The sequence below is a fragment of the Dermacentor variabilis genome, chromosome 9 (genome assembly GCF_050947875.1).
Source record: "Dermacentor variabilis isolate Ectoservices chromosome 9, ASM5094787v1, whole genome shotgun sequence".
In the NCBI taxonomy this organism is placed as follows: Eukaryota; Metazoa; Arthropoda; class Arachnida; order Ixodida; family Ixodidae; genus Dermacentor; species Dermacentor variabilis.
Genome location: NC_134576.1, coordinates 150,736,608 through 150,753,383, shown reverse-complemented (window position 1 = coordinate 150,753,383; position 16,776 = coordinate 150,736,608). Strand labels below are relative to the sequence as shown.

At 45.3% G+C, this 16,776-nt stretch overlaps 1 protein-coding gene and 1 long non-coding RNA gene across 2 annotated transcripts in view; both read left to right on the top strand.

Annotated features, from left to right (window-relative positions):
• Positions 1–16,776, top strand: part of LOC142558586 (uncharacterized) — a 316,322-nt gene that overhangs the window by 18,873 nt on the left and 280,673 nt on the right. Inside the window, exon 3 of the mRNA XM_075670717.1 lies at positions 487–557. Coding sequence (XP_075526832.1) covers positions 487–557 — 71 coding nt within the window. The remainder of the gene's footprint in view (positions 1–486; positions 558–16,776) is intronic.
• LOC142558237 (uncharacterized) lies at positions 2,725–4,338 on the top strand. Its single transcript, XR_012822990.1, has 2 exons — positions 2,725–3,431; positions 4,060–4,338. It is a non-coding gene; the product is annotated as an uncharacterized LOC142558237 (long non-coding RNA).

Below are 16,776 nucleotides of genomic sequence, written 5' to 3'. Positions count from 1 at the left end.
GGCTAGTGGATGGCAGGGCGAAGTCGAATTCGTCAACAACTCGGAGCAAAGGCAAGAGTCTGACGTAATAGTACTGCTGGTTTCCGCAGAACTATTACTAAATTAGACACCCAATCGTAGCAATCGGGTGGATGTCTCATTTTCCCTTAATTAATCATTGCGATCCTCCTGGCGAGTGTTTGTTTCACCTGGTGTACCATCTTCTCTTTAAAAAAATGACTAAACTTCGGAACATCCCTTGTTTATGAGAATGCCTAGGACTGAGATTTATGACTATATACAGCGAGTACTGTAAAGGTATTAGGGGCAATTATGGTTAATAAATACTAATAACATTAATTACCATAACATTAGGCCTAAAGAAGACTTCTTAAGACTAATTAAGGGTGATTACGCCTAATGGAGACACAGTGGAATCTGTTTCGAAAAGCCGACGATCACATAAATGCTACCCTGAATAACTAATTCGGTTCGTTTTCGCCTCAGCATGTTGATCATCCCTGGTGGTCGAGTCAAGGTCATCGACTTCGACACTAACAAGGTTTGCATCGGCCACTGTAAGTTTGATAATGTTTGTTCATTTAGCTTCGAGCCATTAAGGGACATTGTACACTGCTAAATAATTTACATCCTCAAAAATAAATAAGCCTGTGAATCGGTCTATAGCTCGCACCTTTTTCTTGTAAGGATGTGAATTATAGACCGATACAAACCCTTTTTCGCTGTCATGGGTGTAATATATTTCACACTGTAGGTGGAAGGAAAGGAAAATGAGATTGATCCGCCCTGAAATACCTTGTTTCGGCATTCATGCAAAACATTTATTCTTGGGGACGCGAACTGAAACTTTATTTCGGCGGGGCGGTGCGATGCTATCAAAGCTCTCCGCTTTGCTGGCAAGCCTTCTCTGCAGTGCGGTGCAGCGTTACAAGCTCGCGCCACGAGGCGTTCAGTGAATGTCACCGAAGGTGCACATTGCGGGGCATTCTATGGAACAGCCCCTGTATGCGCTTCAAAACGCTTTCTTCGGCTATCTCGCTTTTTTTTTCTTCGTGGTGGGCGGTAGCAGCCGGACCGCCCATAGGTTATGATGATGTTTATTGGCCTTTGAAACGGAACGGGGACAAATAGCCTGCCTGATTTAATCAGATATGTGCACTTTCGTGCATAAAACGCCGCCGAGAAGTGCGGTGTGTCGATCCTTCCGACGCGTTCGTTGCCGAACCCCCACTAGTTTGTCACCTGCTGTCGCGTGTGAGCTTTGTGTTTGCTCACGAGTACATGCTCCGCTCAAGTGCTCGTCGCATGTCTACACGGAGGAAGAAAAAAGAATTCCGCAGGTGCACTGCAGGCTGCATGTTGAGCTGTGGGAATGCGAATACCGTCCTTTTGGTGAAATGTTTTCCCGCGCATTCCTTGTCCGCGCACGCTTCCGCCTGCATTCTGACGGCGCTTCGGTGAGGGCGCCAAGCGTCTCAACGTGCTCGCTTTTAAGAGGAAGCTTTAGCTCGGGCGCTCCTATCTAAATACATGTAAAAGGAGAATTCGTTTTTCTCGGCAACCACTGCACCAAATTTGACGAGGTATGTTGCGTTTAAAAGACAAACTTAAAATCTAGTGACTGTTGGTTTCGAATTTTTGATTTAGGTCCTTAATTTTTATTAATATTTGACAAATATCGCAAATCTTCAAAACAAGGAACTATCATGTTTAAAACTCTGTAACTCTAAAATGAAAAACGATAATACAATTCTTTGAATTGCATCTAATACTACATCTAAAGCGGACAAAATTGATATGCTATACATTAACCTTAAGAAATTTATTAATATGGAAATACAGCTTTTGCGGAACCTTTGTAAACAACGTAACAAATTCACGTAAGATATAAAATGACATATGAAATTTGTCCGCTTTCAATGGTCTAATGGATGCCGTTTACAGAACCACGATATCTGTTTTTGATGCAGAGTTATAAATTTGTAAACTTCGTTCTTCTATTTTTTATGAACTTCCGAATTTTTGAAAATTCTTTTAACAAGATCCAGGAGCTAAATCGAAAGTCCGCTTCCAACAGTCACTAGAATTTAACTTTCTCTCTCAAAAGCAGCAAACTTCATTAAAATCGGTCCAGGGGTTATCTCAGAAAAACGTTTTTGCATTTTACATGTATTTGAACAGGCCGCGTCGGAGTTGGGCCCGAGCTAAAGCTTCCTCTTAAATGCCGCTCAGAGGAGTTGGACATCAATGATTTTTAGAGCACAGCTCCCGTTCCTGCAACGAGCGTCGGCGGCGTAACTATAGAGTGCACTCAGCAGTGGTCGAGCGGGCTGAACGGCGCTCTCTCGCTGAAATTTTGCGGGGGCGCTGCGAGCGAACTGGATTGGGCCGGAGACGCGCTTCGCGGCAGCAGCAACGTAGAGGAGCACAAAAATTTGAAGTCAAGATAACTTGTGAGATCGATATAGTTGGTCACATCGTCTATAAAATATCAGCGGCGAATATCGCTTAGAACATATTTAAAATCAATTTTAAAGTACGTGCGCGCAGCCAAACACAAAACAGAGCACCTCGCGACATTGACATCAACCGGGATTGTAAATAGCCAAGAAAACGCTACGTCATGTGGCTACGTCACGAATTTTCGTTGGCCATGCGGCTTACATGTGCTCTTCTCCTCTGTTGTTGCTTGTTCTAGCTGTTCTACTCGTAGTGGGACGCTCTCCGTGTCGCTGCAACTGCAGTTTTTGTCGTGTCCATCGGGATATTTCCCACACTATCAGCTTGACTGCGCGGCCACAACGTTCAACACCTGTTTGTTGTGTCTTACCGTTGATCGTGGCCGATGCGAGGGTTTTGTTGAGGTTCGTCCTCGCCATCGCCGGCCGAAATATCTCAGTCGGTAAAGGTGGATACACACGCGAGGGCAAAATCCCGCCTGCTCCGCGGACAAAATAGTGACGTCATCACTTGAATCCGGCACAGCCGAGTTAGGTCGCATTCCCACAGCCGGAGCGCCGTTTGCGGAATCCGCGTGCTTACTCTCGACGCCAACGCCACGCACGTTGCCAAATTGCTGGGTACGAGTGCGCATTCCAAGATAGACAGCTATCGGAGGCGGCGTTTGTCCGCGTTGGCTGTTCTACTCGAAGTGAGTGAAGACGACTAGGTGTCGGGTGTAAAAAGAAAACGATTATGCTGGAAGAAACCACGGATGTCGAAGAATACGCTTTGTGTTCACAGCTTGCTTTGTGAAGATCTACTCGAGTGTGATCCGGACGAATACAAGCGCCTACTGCGCGTCAGCAGAACGCAGTTTTTCGAACTTCTGGCCCGCCTTCAACATACAATCGAGCGGCAAGAAACCATCGTGAGACCATCTGTGCCAGCGAAGACACGGCTTCAAATCACTCTTCGCTTTCTCGCCGCAGGTAAGCACTAGCGTTTGCTTCAATTTGAAGTATCAAGTGTTACTTTTCATGAGGCGCGCTGACTTTTAAATCAATGCATCCCCCAGCTTTCTCGACTGCGACTGCTGCCGCTCTCTTGGGAAGTGCGCGCTTCACGTCGCGTGTAATGTCCGCGTGCACTTATTTCCGTTAGCCCGTGGACGCAGGAATGAAACGAAAAAAAAAAAAAAGAACGAAACCACTCTTTAGCGTCCTACACCTCTGTGCAGTGTGTACAATGATAAACACATCTTCGTTGTGACATGACTGCCCTTACCTCTCGCAATGAACAGTTCGTGTATTTCGGCGTAGATATAGCGAATGCTACGGCGCATCAACATTATAGTACTAAATTGTTTTGACCGGCGCGGCGCATGAACATCGTATAAACATGTTGCATAAGAATGTTGGAAATATGGTGAAATAAAGACAACTGTGTGTATGGAATTTAGTTTCATAGCATGAAAATAGCCGCTTTATAAGGGATTCGCTTTACACAGATTCCAGTGTGAATATCAGATGCGCATATTTTATTCGAATGTGGAGTTCTGTCTTTCTTTGTTAATTTTTAGTGTAACCAACAATTTCTTGTTTTTCTTTTTTTTCATAGGAGAAACGCACTACTCCTTAAGCTGACAGTTGAGGGAGGACACTCAACTATCAACCAGCTCATAAAAGAGACATGTGTGGCAATCTAACTGGAGCTGAAAGACGAATTCTTGAAGACCCCCAAGACTGACGGAGAGTGGTCTAGAGCCATGTGAGACATCAAAGAAAAGTGGCAGTTCCCCAATTGTATTGGTGCGATAGATGGAAAGCATGTGTGCATCAAGCCAAAGATTCAGGCTCTTTGTATTTCAACTACAATAAAACCTTCAGCATAGTGCTATTTACGCTTGTTGATGCGAACTATAGGTCTCGCTATTTGGACATTGGCGCCCCTGGTTCACAAGGTGATGGCGGAATTTGGCAGTCAACACCTCTGCGAAAAGCAGCTGATGAAATAAAATGCGGGACTGCCCAAAACCGTAAAAGTGGCAAGTTCGCCGGATCTTCAAATGCCCCCGGTTATTATAGGAGATGATGCTTTTCCTCTGGGTGAAAATTCCTGAAGGTGCGGCGTTTGTTTGCGAAAACCGTTTTTAGAAACTCTGCAGAGGTTCAATCAGATGGAGAAAACATAATGGTACAAATCTAGAAGAGCATTCCCAAAAATGATGTAAATGTTTCGGCTACAAGGTTCATATTGAACAGGTAACATGCTGCTGACCACAAAAGAAAAAAAAGAGAGACAGGGCTGAGCGCAGAAATGACATAACGCCCTGCCCTCTCTCTCGTTATTTATTTTTTGGTTACGCAGCACGTCATTATCCCAAAAATGAAGTTATAGCAAATAATACACATTGACAGAGTAAGGCGCTGATTCTGCATGGCGCTGAGCGATTTCGAGAGCGATCTCTTGCCATAGCCTGTTACGCAGCTGCGCGCTTGCATAATCGGTGTGCTCTATATTCAATAGCGCGGCGAATCCATCAACAAGAGCAAAAAAAGTGCCGGTTGCTTCGTCACTTAGCATTTTCTTGTGCACATCACTCATGTTGAGATCACGCAGGCTGCGCGGTCTAAATAGAAATGCGCGCGCAACCACGACTCGCCTTTCCCGCTGCGCTACAACAAAAGCACATGCGGTCACTCCTGCACAACAAAAACACGCGTGGCATCAAGCCACGGATGCATCTAGTCGACAACACGCCATCGTAGCCACGCCAACCCATCCAATGTTGGCAGATTTGACGCTGACGACGTTAAATTGAGGCCAGACGACCGCCAAACGGACGGATGGAAATACCGGCGAGCATTTTCAATCCCGACCGCGAGCGGAGGAGGCCGGACAAGGCGAGGGCGGCAAGTTTTGATGACGCGCTCGTCATGTGATGCGCCATCCGCTGCGAAAATTCCTCCTCCGTCCGGTCGTTTGAATGCACCTTTAGTGATTGGCCACGTCTAAAGCGCGATACACATGGCGCGATTTCCCGCGCGATTTGTCGTACGGCTCGTCGTGTGCGACTTGCCGCATGCGGCGATTCGGGACACATGGTACGAATGAGCGAGCGGCGGGTAGCTCCGCCCAGAACCGGCGCACCTGCGTGGAAGTTCGGAATGCTGCGTAACTTCGAACAGAGAGTGAAAGCAACTGTCTTTGCACAGCTATCTTGTTTGAAACAAACGATGACAATATAAACACGTCTATGCGAGCACTGTAGACGTGCTTCCGCAAGGCCGCGTTAGCAGTATCGGATCTGTTGACAGTCGCCGATGGCCAGGATCCGACAGGCGTATATGCCTGCCCGCTGGGCCATCGAATCCGACACCGGTTGCGCTTGTGACACGATCCCTTGCAGCTCGTATAACGAAGCGCCTATGTTAGTCGGCACAACGTATACACAGTTATGCCACGCTTAAATTGCAGCACATTTTATTTCATTGGCGCCGACAGAAGCGAACGAGCATGCCAAGCGAGCTTGCGATCGCTGGGAGACGATGTAGGCCTAGCTCGCCGGTCGTCTATCCGGGGCCGAGGGTCCTTGCGATGCGTCCGCAGCTCGTAATAAAGCGCCTAAATTCGTCAGCACAATCAATGCCTGAACATTTATGTTTCTCTTAAGTGAAAATACGGTTAGTTTTCCCGGTGCCGTTAGTAGCGATGAGTAAACACGCCAGTCAGGCGAGCCGCTTCGTATACAGACAATTGCTGGCGCGTCTACGCTTACCGCGTCCGAGTAGAATCACGCCAACGATTTACTATTTCGCACAACGTTTTATAACTTGTACTCTTTCGAGGTCACTTTATTCTAGAAGTTATTTCGTGTCAGAAAAAAAATTGTAGCCGATTTATGTGCCGCCGTCAGCGGCGAAAGAGGCCCGCGTTTCAACCATGGAGAGAGAGAAAAAACAGACACGATCAGAGCGGCGAGGCACCCGCTCGCCGGCCCCGCACCGCTGGGTCTACCACGTGGCCCATGACGTTCACGCTACCGGCGCTGTCATTGGCTGCGGCCTCCGACCGATGCGGCAGTCGCACGACAATATTCAGCAAGTTGGTCGCGCACGCTGGCTGCGCGTCAGAGCATACGTCATGGCTTTTTGCGAACACGTGACCACTTTGTTTACATTCCCGTTTCTATCGTCTCGTTGCTCTCTGGAACCGAAACTTCGACTGGTCGCTTCAAAAAAGACTGCAAATAATTACCTGTCGCGCTCTGAAGTAAATGAGGTTTCGTGCCGTGATTACTGGGTCATTATCTACTTATTGAAGCAGAAAAAACCACGTGAATCATTTTTTGTGTCAGTACTCCTGTAACTTCGCAGCGGGCGCTGAAACCGATTGCGCGCGTACGCTCTTACAATGATACTTTATTTCAACTGCAAATTTATATTGACACCTTTTTGCTACGTATACATATTTAGAGTACAATAATCCTATCTATATGGCTTTCATAGATTACGAAAAAGCGTTTGATTCAGTAGATCGAGATGCCAGCAGTCATAGAGGCATAACGTAGTCAACAGGTATAGACCGCTTACGTAAATACCTTGGAAGATATCTACAGAGATTCCACAGCTACATTAATTTTACACAAGAAAAGTAGGAAGATACCTATAACGAAAGTAGTCAGACAGGGAGACAATCTCTCCAATGCTATTCACTGCGTGTTTGGAAGAAATATTCAAGCTATTAAACTGGGAAGGCTTAGGAGTACGGATCGACGGCGAATATCTCAGCAACCTTCGGTTTGCCGATGACATTGTTCTATTCAGCAACACTGCAGATGAGTTACAACAAATGATTGAGGACCTTAACAGGGAGACTGTAAGAGAGTGCGGGGCACGCCACCGCAACGACAGTGGTCACAAAAATCCCCTTCCTGACGCAGGTTCTCGTCCTGTGGTTCGTATTGTAGCTTCGGCTGAGCTTCCACGGCAGCAACACGTTTCTGGCTTATCACCAAAGCGCACCCGCCCAGATGCTACCCATGGCCCTGAACGATTCTTCGCAAGTCACCTCACACAAGCCGTTCCTTGCCACAGTCCGGTTTTTCGTCTGGCAACGTTGAGCAACTATGCACGAGGGACAGCCGCATTGACTACATATTGCACCACCGGACTGGGGCCAGTTGGGGCACGCCACCGCAACGACAGTGGTCACGAAAATCCCCTTCTTGACGCAGGTTCTTGTCCTGTGGTTCGTATTGTCGCTTCGGCTGAGCTTCCACGGCAGCAACACGTTTCTGGCTTACCACCAAAGCGTACCCGCCCAGATGCTACCCATGGCCCTGAACGATTCTTCGCAAGTCACCTCACACAAGCCGTTCCTTGCCACAGTCCGGTTTTTCGTCTGGCAACGTTGAGCAACTATGCACGAGGGACAGCCGCATTGACTACATATTGCACCACCGGACTGGGGCCAGTTGGGGCACGCCACCGCAACGACAGTGGTCACGAAAATCCCCTTCTTGACGCAGGTTCTTGTCCTGTGGTTCGTATTGTCGCTTCGGCTGAGCTTCCACGGCAGCAACACGTTTCTGGCTTACCACCAAAGCGTACCCGCCCAGATGCTACCCATGGCCCTGAACGATTCTTCGCAAGTCACCTCACACAAGCCGTTCCTTGCCACAGTCCGGTTTTTCGTCTGGCAACGTTGAGCAACTATGCACGAGGGACAGCCGCATTGACTACATATTGCACCACCGGACTGGGGCCAGTTGGGGCACGCCACCGCAACGACAGTGGTCACGAAAATCCCCTTCTTGACGCAGGTTCTTGTCCTGTGGTTCGTATTGTCGCTTCGGCTGAGCTTCCACGGCAGCAACACGTTTCTGGCTTACCACCAAAGCGTACCCGCCCAGATGCTACCCATGGCCCTGAACGATTCTTCGCAAGTCACCTCGCACAAGCCATTCCTTGCCACAGTCCGGTTTTTCATCTGGCAACATCGAGCAACTATGCACGAGGGACAGCCGCATCGACTACATACTGCACCACCGGACTGGGGCCAGTTGGGTCACGCCACCGCAACGACAGTGGTCACAAAAATCCCCTTCTTGACGCTGGTCAGTTACCTTCCGAACGCGGCTTGTGTCCGCTCTGGAAATCGCCCTTTTCTTGTGGTGTCGTGCCCCCCTTGTGTTATTGGAACTTGTTGTGGGCTGTTGTGTGAAATGTTATCTCTATACATCAATGCTAACACAATTACTCTGCTCCTGTTGCTGTCGGGCGATGTAGAATTAAACCCAGGACCAAATGACGTTTCCCCGCCGTCCATTGAAGCTATTGCAAAGGCCAAAGCTCGCATGGAAACATCGCAAAGCTCTGTTCTGTCCGAACTTTCTCTAATCCGAGCATCACAGAACGGCATCGAGACCCCCGTGACCAGCCTTTCGGCTCGCGTTGATGCCCTGGAGAAGATTGTCCAGTCGACTCAGTCAAACGAAATAGGTTTAAAGGCGGACGTGAATGGTAGCCTTGCAGAACGTTCCACTGAAATCAAAGTTCTTACCGAAAAATGCGATGATGCAGAAAATCGCCTGCGCCGTTCAAACTTACCTTTCTGTGGAATTCAAGACACAAAGGGTGAGACTTGGCTTGAGTCCCAGACAAAAATAGTATCATTCTGCTCCAAGCAACCCGGTTTATCCGTTAGTACAGACGACTTTGAGCGTGCACACCGACTTGGTCGTTACCAGCAAGACAAAACTAGGCCTATTATTATAAAATATGCAAGATTTAAAGATAAATAAAGAGTTCTTGCAGTGGCTTCTAAGCTCAAGGGAACGAATTTATCGATTCGCGAGGACTACTCAGCCAGAGTTCGACAGGCGCGAATGAAACTTTATCTTCATGGACAACAGAGCGGCAGATCATCTAAACTTCGCTTTGACAAGCTGTTGCTTGATGGCAAGCAATTCACGTACAATTCTGAATCCGATTCTATAGTTGAACTGAGGGGGGCATAGCGGTCACTGCGTCTCTCCAGGCATGCGCGTCCCTCTTCTCCCCCCCCCCCCCCCAGACCTGCCTCGCCTCGATTACTGTCCCTGTTTATCAGAATATGTCGGTCTTGCTCGCAAACATGCGTAGTTACCGGCCTAAGAAAGACTCCCTAGAATCTATCTTGAAAGACAACAATACTGACCTTGCTATACTTACCGCTGCATCCAAATATTGCTGACCACGAGCTACTAAATGATAGCCAGACATACGCTGTTCACAGGCTTGACAGGTTGGGGCGCAGGGGAGGCGGCATTTTGATTTTTGTGAAAGAATGTGTTCCTTCATATGTCACCAAATTGAACTGTCAACATGAAATTTTGTGTGTAAATATATCACTTCGGCCAAGTATGACTGTGATTATTGCTTGTTATCGCGCTCCTGACTGTGATCTTTCTTTAAACCATGAACTAAATTCTGTACTAGCGAATCTTTACTCACGCTTCCCGTCTGCAAAATTTACGCTCTGTGGCGATTTTAATTTTCCGTACATTAACTGGGCAAATCTAGAGGCACATAACTGACAATCCAAAGATTTTCTTGACACAATCCTTACATTCAACTTTACTCAGATGGTTAATATGGCAACCCGTGGGGAAAACATTCTAGACCTTGTCCTTGTTTCTAACCCCAATATAATAAAATCGCTATCATCCGTTGCTGGTCTAAGCGACCACAAATTACTGCTATTTTATCTCTGCATCCCATTTCCTTCCAGACAGCCCTCGACTAAGTACATTAGGGACTACAACAAAGCACATTTTAGCAAAATTCACACTGAACTGAACACTTTCTCAAATTTTTTTCGTGAGCCTGCTCCTTCTCGTACATTAGATGAAAACTGGTTATTATTTAAGAATAAATTATTATAGCTTGTTGAGAGACATGTACCTCTTGTTCGCATTCGTGGTGATTTAGGAAGACCCTAGTTTTCTAACACACTTCGGAGGCTGTCGGGAAGGAAAAAACGTCTGTTTCGTGATGCGAAACGCTCTAAATTTTCTTCAAAGTGGGACAAGTACTTCAAATGCCTGCGCAAATACACTAGCACTTTGAGACAATCCAAACAGAAGTTCTTCCACAACGATTTGCCTAACATCATACGTGTCAACCCAAAAAAAATTTTGGAATATTCTGAAACCAAACAATAGCTCCAATAACATTTCCTTGACTTATCCTGACGGTTCAAACGTGCCGCTTGATCAGTGGTCATACGTAATGAACTCATATTTTTCTTCTGTTTTCACTCGTGAGCCTGCACTGAAGGACTTTGATTTGCCCAGCCACAGTTTTCCCCTCATGTTTCCCATTACAATTAATTCTCAAAGCATTATGAAATTTATTGATAACCTAAAGATTTCTAGTGCCCCCGGGCCAGATAACATCACTGCTAAGATACTAAAAGGTACGAAAGCAATTTCCAGTCTAATATTACAAATAATTTTTACCCAGTGCATTACTGATAGTTCACTTCCAAATGACTGGAAGATTAGTAACGTGGTACCGGTATATAAGTCAGGCAGCCACTCTGATCCGTCCAACTATCGCCCCATTTCCCTAACGAGTATTCCCTGTAAACTCCTAGAACATATAATATATTCGCAAATAGCATGTCATCTCGGTGACCATTCCTTCTTTTTTAACAATCAGCATGGTTTCCAGCCTGGTTTGTCATGCGATACACAGCTCTTTGTATTTATAACTGAACTTCACCTGAACTTAGACTCATCACTTCAAACTGACGTCATATATCTAGACCTTAATTTATTTCATTTATTCAACCTTAAGGGCCCGAAGGCATTACATAAGGGGGGGGCGTGCATGAAAGTCGAACAGCTTCATAAGAAGTTACATAATAATAAAGTGCACATTGGCTGTAATGGGCACAAAAAAAGACAATTTCAAGAAAGAAGAGAACGGAACATATACACGGTACCAACAAGGCGATAAATAAACAGACGTGGTATTCATGTGGTTATGTTGGTATTATCGAAATCGTTTAGTTTTTCGCGAAATGTTTTGCGGTCGCTGCACGAAACAATGCCATCCGGGAGTGCGTTCCAAAGTGTTATGGCATGGGGGAAGAATGAGCTGCTCATCGCCGTCGTCCGGCACTTTATCGCCGCCAAGGGGCGAGTATGAGATAAACGGGATGATGTTCTGAACGGGCGTTTTAAGAGGACGTGTCCTGAATGGGAGAAGTAAAAGAAACTGAAGAAGATGGCAAAGACGAGAAGTTACGCGCCGTGAAGCAAGCAATGGGAGAGACAAAGTTTGTTTTAAGGTGGTTACGCTGATATGTCTTGAATATTGTGACGTAATGAAGCGAGCAGCGCGGTTTTGTATGGCTTCTAAGTCATCGGCGAGATAAGCTTGTGAGGGATACCAGATGGATGATGCGTACTCAAGTTTGGGTCGCACATACGTTAAATATGCTAGTTTTTTTTATTTCAGACGATGCAGATCTTAAGTTACGTCGTAAATACCGTAGTGTGCGTGAAGCTTCGCAGCGAATTGTTTGGATATGTTTCACCCATGAAAGTGATGGCGTCATATGAACTCCTAGATATGTGTAAGTACACGTGTGGTCAATAGGAACAGAGTTAATGCGATAAGTGGTGGTGTACGGTGGTGTGTTTGCGCGTGAAAGATATTACCGTGCATTTAGTGAGATTAAGAGGCATGTGCCATTTTTCGCACCAAGAAGCGATAGTGTCAAGGTCGTGTTGTAGGGCGCTTGTGTCGTTAGATCTATGAAGGGGGTTAAAAAGAACGCAATCGTCTGCAAAAAGCCGCAGCTTCGTTGATATGTTAGTGGGAAGGTCATTTATGTAAATCAAAACAATAGAGGAGATAAACCTGCGCCTTGGGGAACCCCGGAAGTTACACTGGTAAGGGTTGACTGAAAATTGTTAGCATACGTAAACTGAACTCGTCCTATTAAAAAAATTTCAATCCATTTGATAATCTCGGGGCGGATACCGAGGGAGGATAATTTTGCAATGAGATGGTTGTGAGACACGCGGTCAAAGGCCTTAGAAAAATCTAGAAAAATTGCATCTATCTGAAGGTGATTGTCCATGTGTAGTAGTAGGTCATGGGTAAATTCGGCAAGTTGAGTTTCGCAAGAGAAACATTTACGAAAACCGTGTTGTAAAGGGTAAAAAAATTGATTGATTCTAGGTAATCCATTAGGTTAGATGCTATAATGTGCTCAAGGAGCTTAGATGGGACACTGGTTAGAGAGATCGGACGGTAATTAGTAGGGTTATCGCGCCTTCCTGCTTCAAAAATGGGAATTACCTTCGCTTTTTTCGAATCATCGGGAAAGTTTCCTGTGTTTAAAGATTGATTAAATATAAGGTACAAAAATTTTGTAGAAAGAGTTATAGTACATTTAAGTAATTTGGTGTTTATGTCGTCGCAGCCAGCCAAGGATGATATTTTAAGAGAGCGAATTAGATTATATATGGGCCATCCGGGTTTATTTGCACTTTAGGCATTGTTTTTGCCGAGAAGCTAGGTAAAGGTTCCATAGTGCAGGGATTAGGGAAGTGAAATACCGACGTGAAGAATTCATTTAGGGCTGCTGCGGAATTATTAGTGCTTATTAATTCATCATCTGAGTCAACGAGATTTATTTTGGTAGTTTGTTGTTTCGTGGAGATGACACGCCAGAATTTGTTTGGGTTTGAGCGAAGCATTGTAATCAGGTCAACAGAGAAGAATTTGTCCTCGGCCTCATTTATTGCTTTAATATATTCAGTCTCACAGAGGCGGTGTCGCTCCCATGCTTCTGGACTATTTTTACTTTTGGCGGTTCTGTAGAGGCGTTTTTTCCGGTTAAGCAGTGATTTTAAGTGTTTGTTAAACCATGGGTTATTTGAGTCGGACTTATTAAAGATTGTAGGGATATATTTGTTTTTTAAGCTCAGCAACGTGTTTTTATAGAGTTCCCAATTAGCATTCACAGAACGGGTTGCGTAGGCCTTTTCGAAGTGTTCATAAACGCGAGTGAGTTCATGATTGATTAGTTGAAAGTTTTCTCTATTATAGCCGGTGATTAATTTCTTCCTAGGTGATCTTCTTTTTAGTGGTATAGAAAGGGATACATGAAGAAGGTTGTGGTCGCTAATTCCGGGCAGTATTGTCACACTTGATATGTCATCAGGGCAGCTGGTGAGTAAAAGATCAATTGTGTTATCGCCTCTAGTGGGGCTGGTTATTGTTTGATAGAGGTTGAAGTCTAGCGCCAAGTCTAGGAATCGTTTCAATGGCGATTGATTACTTACTGAAAGAAGGGCCCAATTGATGTGAGGGTAGTTGAAATCACCGAAAAGAAAAATAGGCGCATCGGGGAATTTATCTTTTATGTTTGTAAGGGAAGTGCGAAGGTGATCACAAAAAAGCGGATGACTGTCTGGTGGTCTATAGCAAATGCCGTATACTGATTTAACCGAGGAATTACGTACACATACCCATGTTAGTTCTAAATTGGAATCATGGCAGATGAGTGATGACTATAGGTTGTTGTTCACTGCTATAAGGACTCCGCCTCCTCTCCTTTCCTTGCGGTCATGACGGTATAGCGTGAAATTCTGATTTAAGGGGAAAACTTCACAATGTTGTCAGTCAGCCGTGTCTCGGTGAGAAGAATCGGGTCCGCGTCGACGTCTGTGATAGAACCGTGCGGCCGCTGACGTTTCGCCAAGGCGTTTGACTGCGTTCCCCGTCAGCGGCTTTTGGCCAAACTTTCATGCCTCGGTCTCGATCGACCCTCTCGCACTGTCATGGATCCGTTGCTTTCTTACTAATCGATTCCAGTACACAGCTATCGGAAATCATTGCTCCATCACTGCTAGCGTCATCTCCGGAGTACCACAGGGGTCCGTCCTCGGTCCCCTTCTCTTTCTCATCTTCATAAACGACCTTCCCAACGGCATATAATCCAATATCCGACTTTTTGTAGATGACTGCGTAGTCTACCGTCGCATTACAGACCCGGCCGACCATGGAATGCTCCAAAAAGACTTACATTCATTAGAAACCTGGTGTTCCAACTCTTTAATGCAACTTAACATCTCCAAATGTAAAGTTATGCACGTAAACACTCTAACAAGAATCACCCGTGCTTTTTAAACCCGACAGTCCTATCCGCCGTTGAATCGTATCGTTATCTCGGCATCGCTATTAATAGCAACTTGACCAGGTCCGACCATATAACAAAATTGGCTACCGACACTAATAAATCACTTGGTTACGTCAGACGTACCCTTGCGCTGTGACCCTCATCCACAAAAAAACTAGCTTATGATACTTTTATTCGGAGTAAACTTGAATACGCCTCAGCTATTTGGAGCCCGCACCAAGCTTACTCAATTAAGATGTTAGAATCAATACAAAATCGTGCCGCTAGATTCATCACTTTCAGGTACAGCCGTGAAGAAAGTATGAGTGTGATTAAATCATCTCTAGGACTCCAACCATTGGTGTTGCGTCGGAAAATTGCGAAACTGTGCCTTTTTCAGCGACTTTATTATAACTTCCCCGAACTGCGTGGAAGGCATCTAATCCCACCAACCCGTACATCTCGTCGCCTTTTTAACTCTTGCAGTATCCAGGGCTTGCACGGTTCAACATTTTCCTTTAATCAATAGTTTTTGCCTAGCGCCATTATAGAGTGGAACAATTTACCAGATAGAGTTGTCAATGAGCGCAGCCCCATTATCTTCAAGCAGCTGCTTACTGATCACCTTAAACCCTAACCTTATAGTGACCGTACTGTGCCTTCATTCTTTTGCGATTGCCATCTCACATCGTGACTGTTCTGCTGATTGGCTTTTGCATTCTATTCAGTGTGCCTCTTGGCTTTTTTGTTGTTTGTTTGTTTGTTTTAATGCGAATCCACAGGCTGAGTCTTGTAAGAAATTGTAACCATATCTTTGTTTCTATCCTTGTCTTCTGTAACCCCCCTTATGCGATACCCCGACAGGGGTCCTTAAGGAAAAATAAATGATGATGATAATGAGTGGAGTTGAATATTAATATGTAGAAGACAAAGATAATGATGAAAAACGGGGGGGGGCGCAAGGGAACAAGAGTTCAGGATCGCCAGTCAGCCTCTAGAGTCTGTGAAGGAGTACGTTTAACTAGGTCAACTAATCACAAGGAACCCTGATCATGAGAAGGAAATTCATAGAAGAATAAACATGGATTGGATCACGCACGGCAGACATTGTCAGCTCCTGACTGGAAGCTTACCATTATCATTGAAAAGGAAGGTGTACAACCAGTGCATTTTACCAGTGCTGACATATGGGGCAGGGACTTCGAGACTGACGAGGAAGCTTGAGAACAAGTTAAGGACCGCACAAAGAGCGATGGAACGAAGATTCAGCCCCCTCCGGAGCTCAGCCTCCCCGGAAAGCCCCCCACCCCCCCCCCCCCCCCTTGCCTAACGTGTTAGCGTCTTCCTACCCACATCATGTGCGGTTTAATTCAGCCCCCCCCCTATGTAATGCCCATAAGGGCCTTTAGGGTATCTGAATAAAAAAAAAAACTTGCCTTAACCTTTTCAAATTTTTATTGTGGCTGATAGTTTACCCATCATTGTTGGTGCAGACCTGCACTGATTTTAATTCATACTTTGCTTTATTTCTGCAAAACCTGACGATAGGAGAACAACCGCACGAAAAGTACCAGTGGTGGCTGCCTCATCCGTATTTTCTCGCATGAATATTGCCTTAAATGTCCACTGTAAACACCATGCACATACACAATATATTTACATATATACACAGGACAAAGGTTATTATATTTTTAAAGAGAAGGAGGTAGCCATTTAACAATTATTTCTAAAGGTATGTGTACCTTATGTCTAGAGAATGAATATGTTGCTGTATGTTCACCTCTTTTCAAAACGCTTTGCGTGCTTTTTTACCCTGCAAAATACCTGCAGACTTCAATTACTTCTTAGGCAGAGTCTTTTATCAACGGCGTCTGAAATGCACGTGAATGATATGTGTCTCAGTACTCCTTCTCTTTCCATTAAGCAATGGTAACGGCTCACGAAAAAAAACACCCTTCTCATAATTTACAGCATTTGTTAGGAATAGAAACGTCGTCACTTCCACACAGAGGTCTTAATATATATAGATGATGTCCCAGTTATCTGTATTACACTAAACTTAAAAATAAAAGCAATTGATTTGCTCGAAGAAAACCTAGCGCATAGTGTTTCCAATACAGTAGAGTGCCTGCCAGTAATTTTTTCATTACT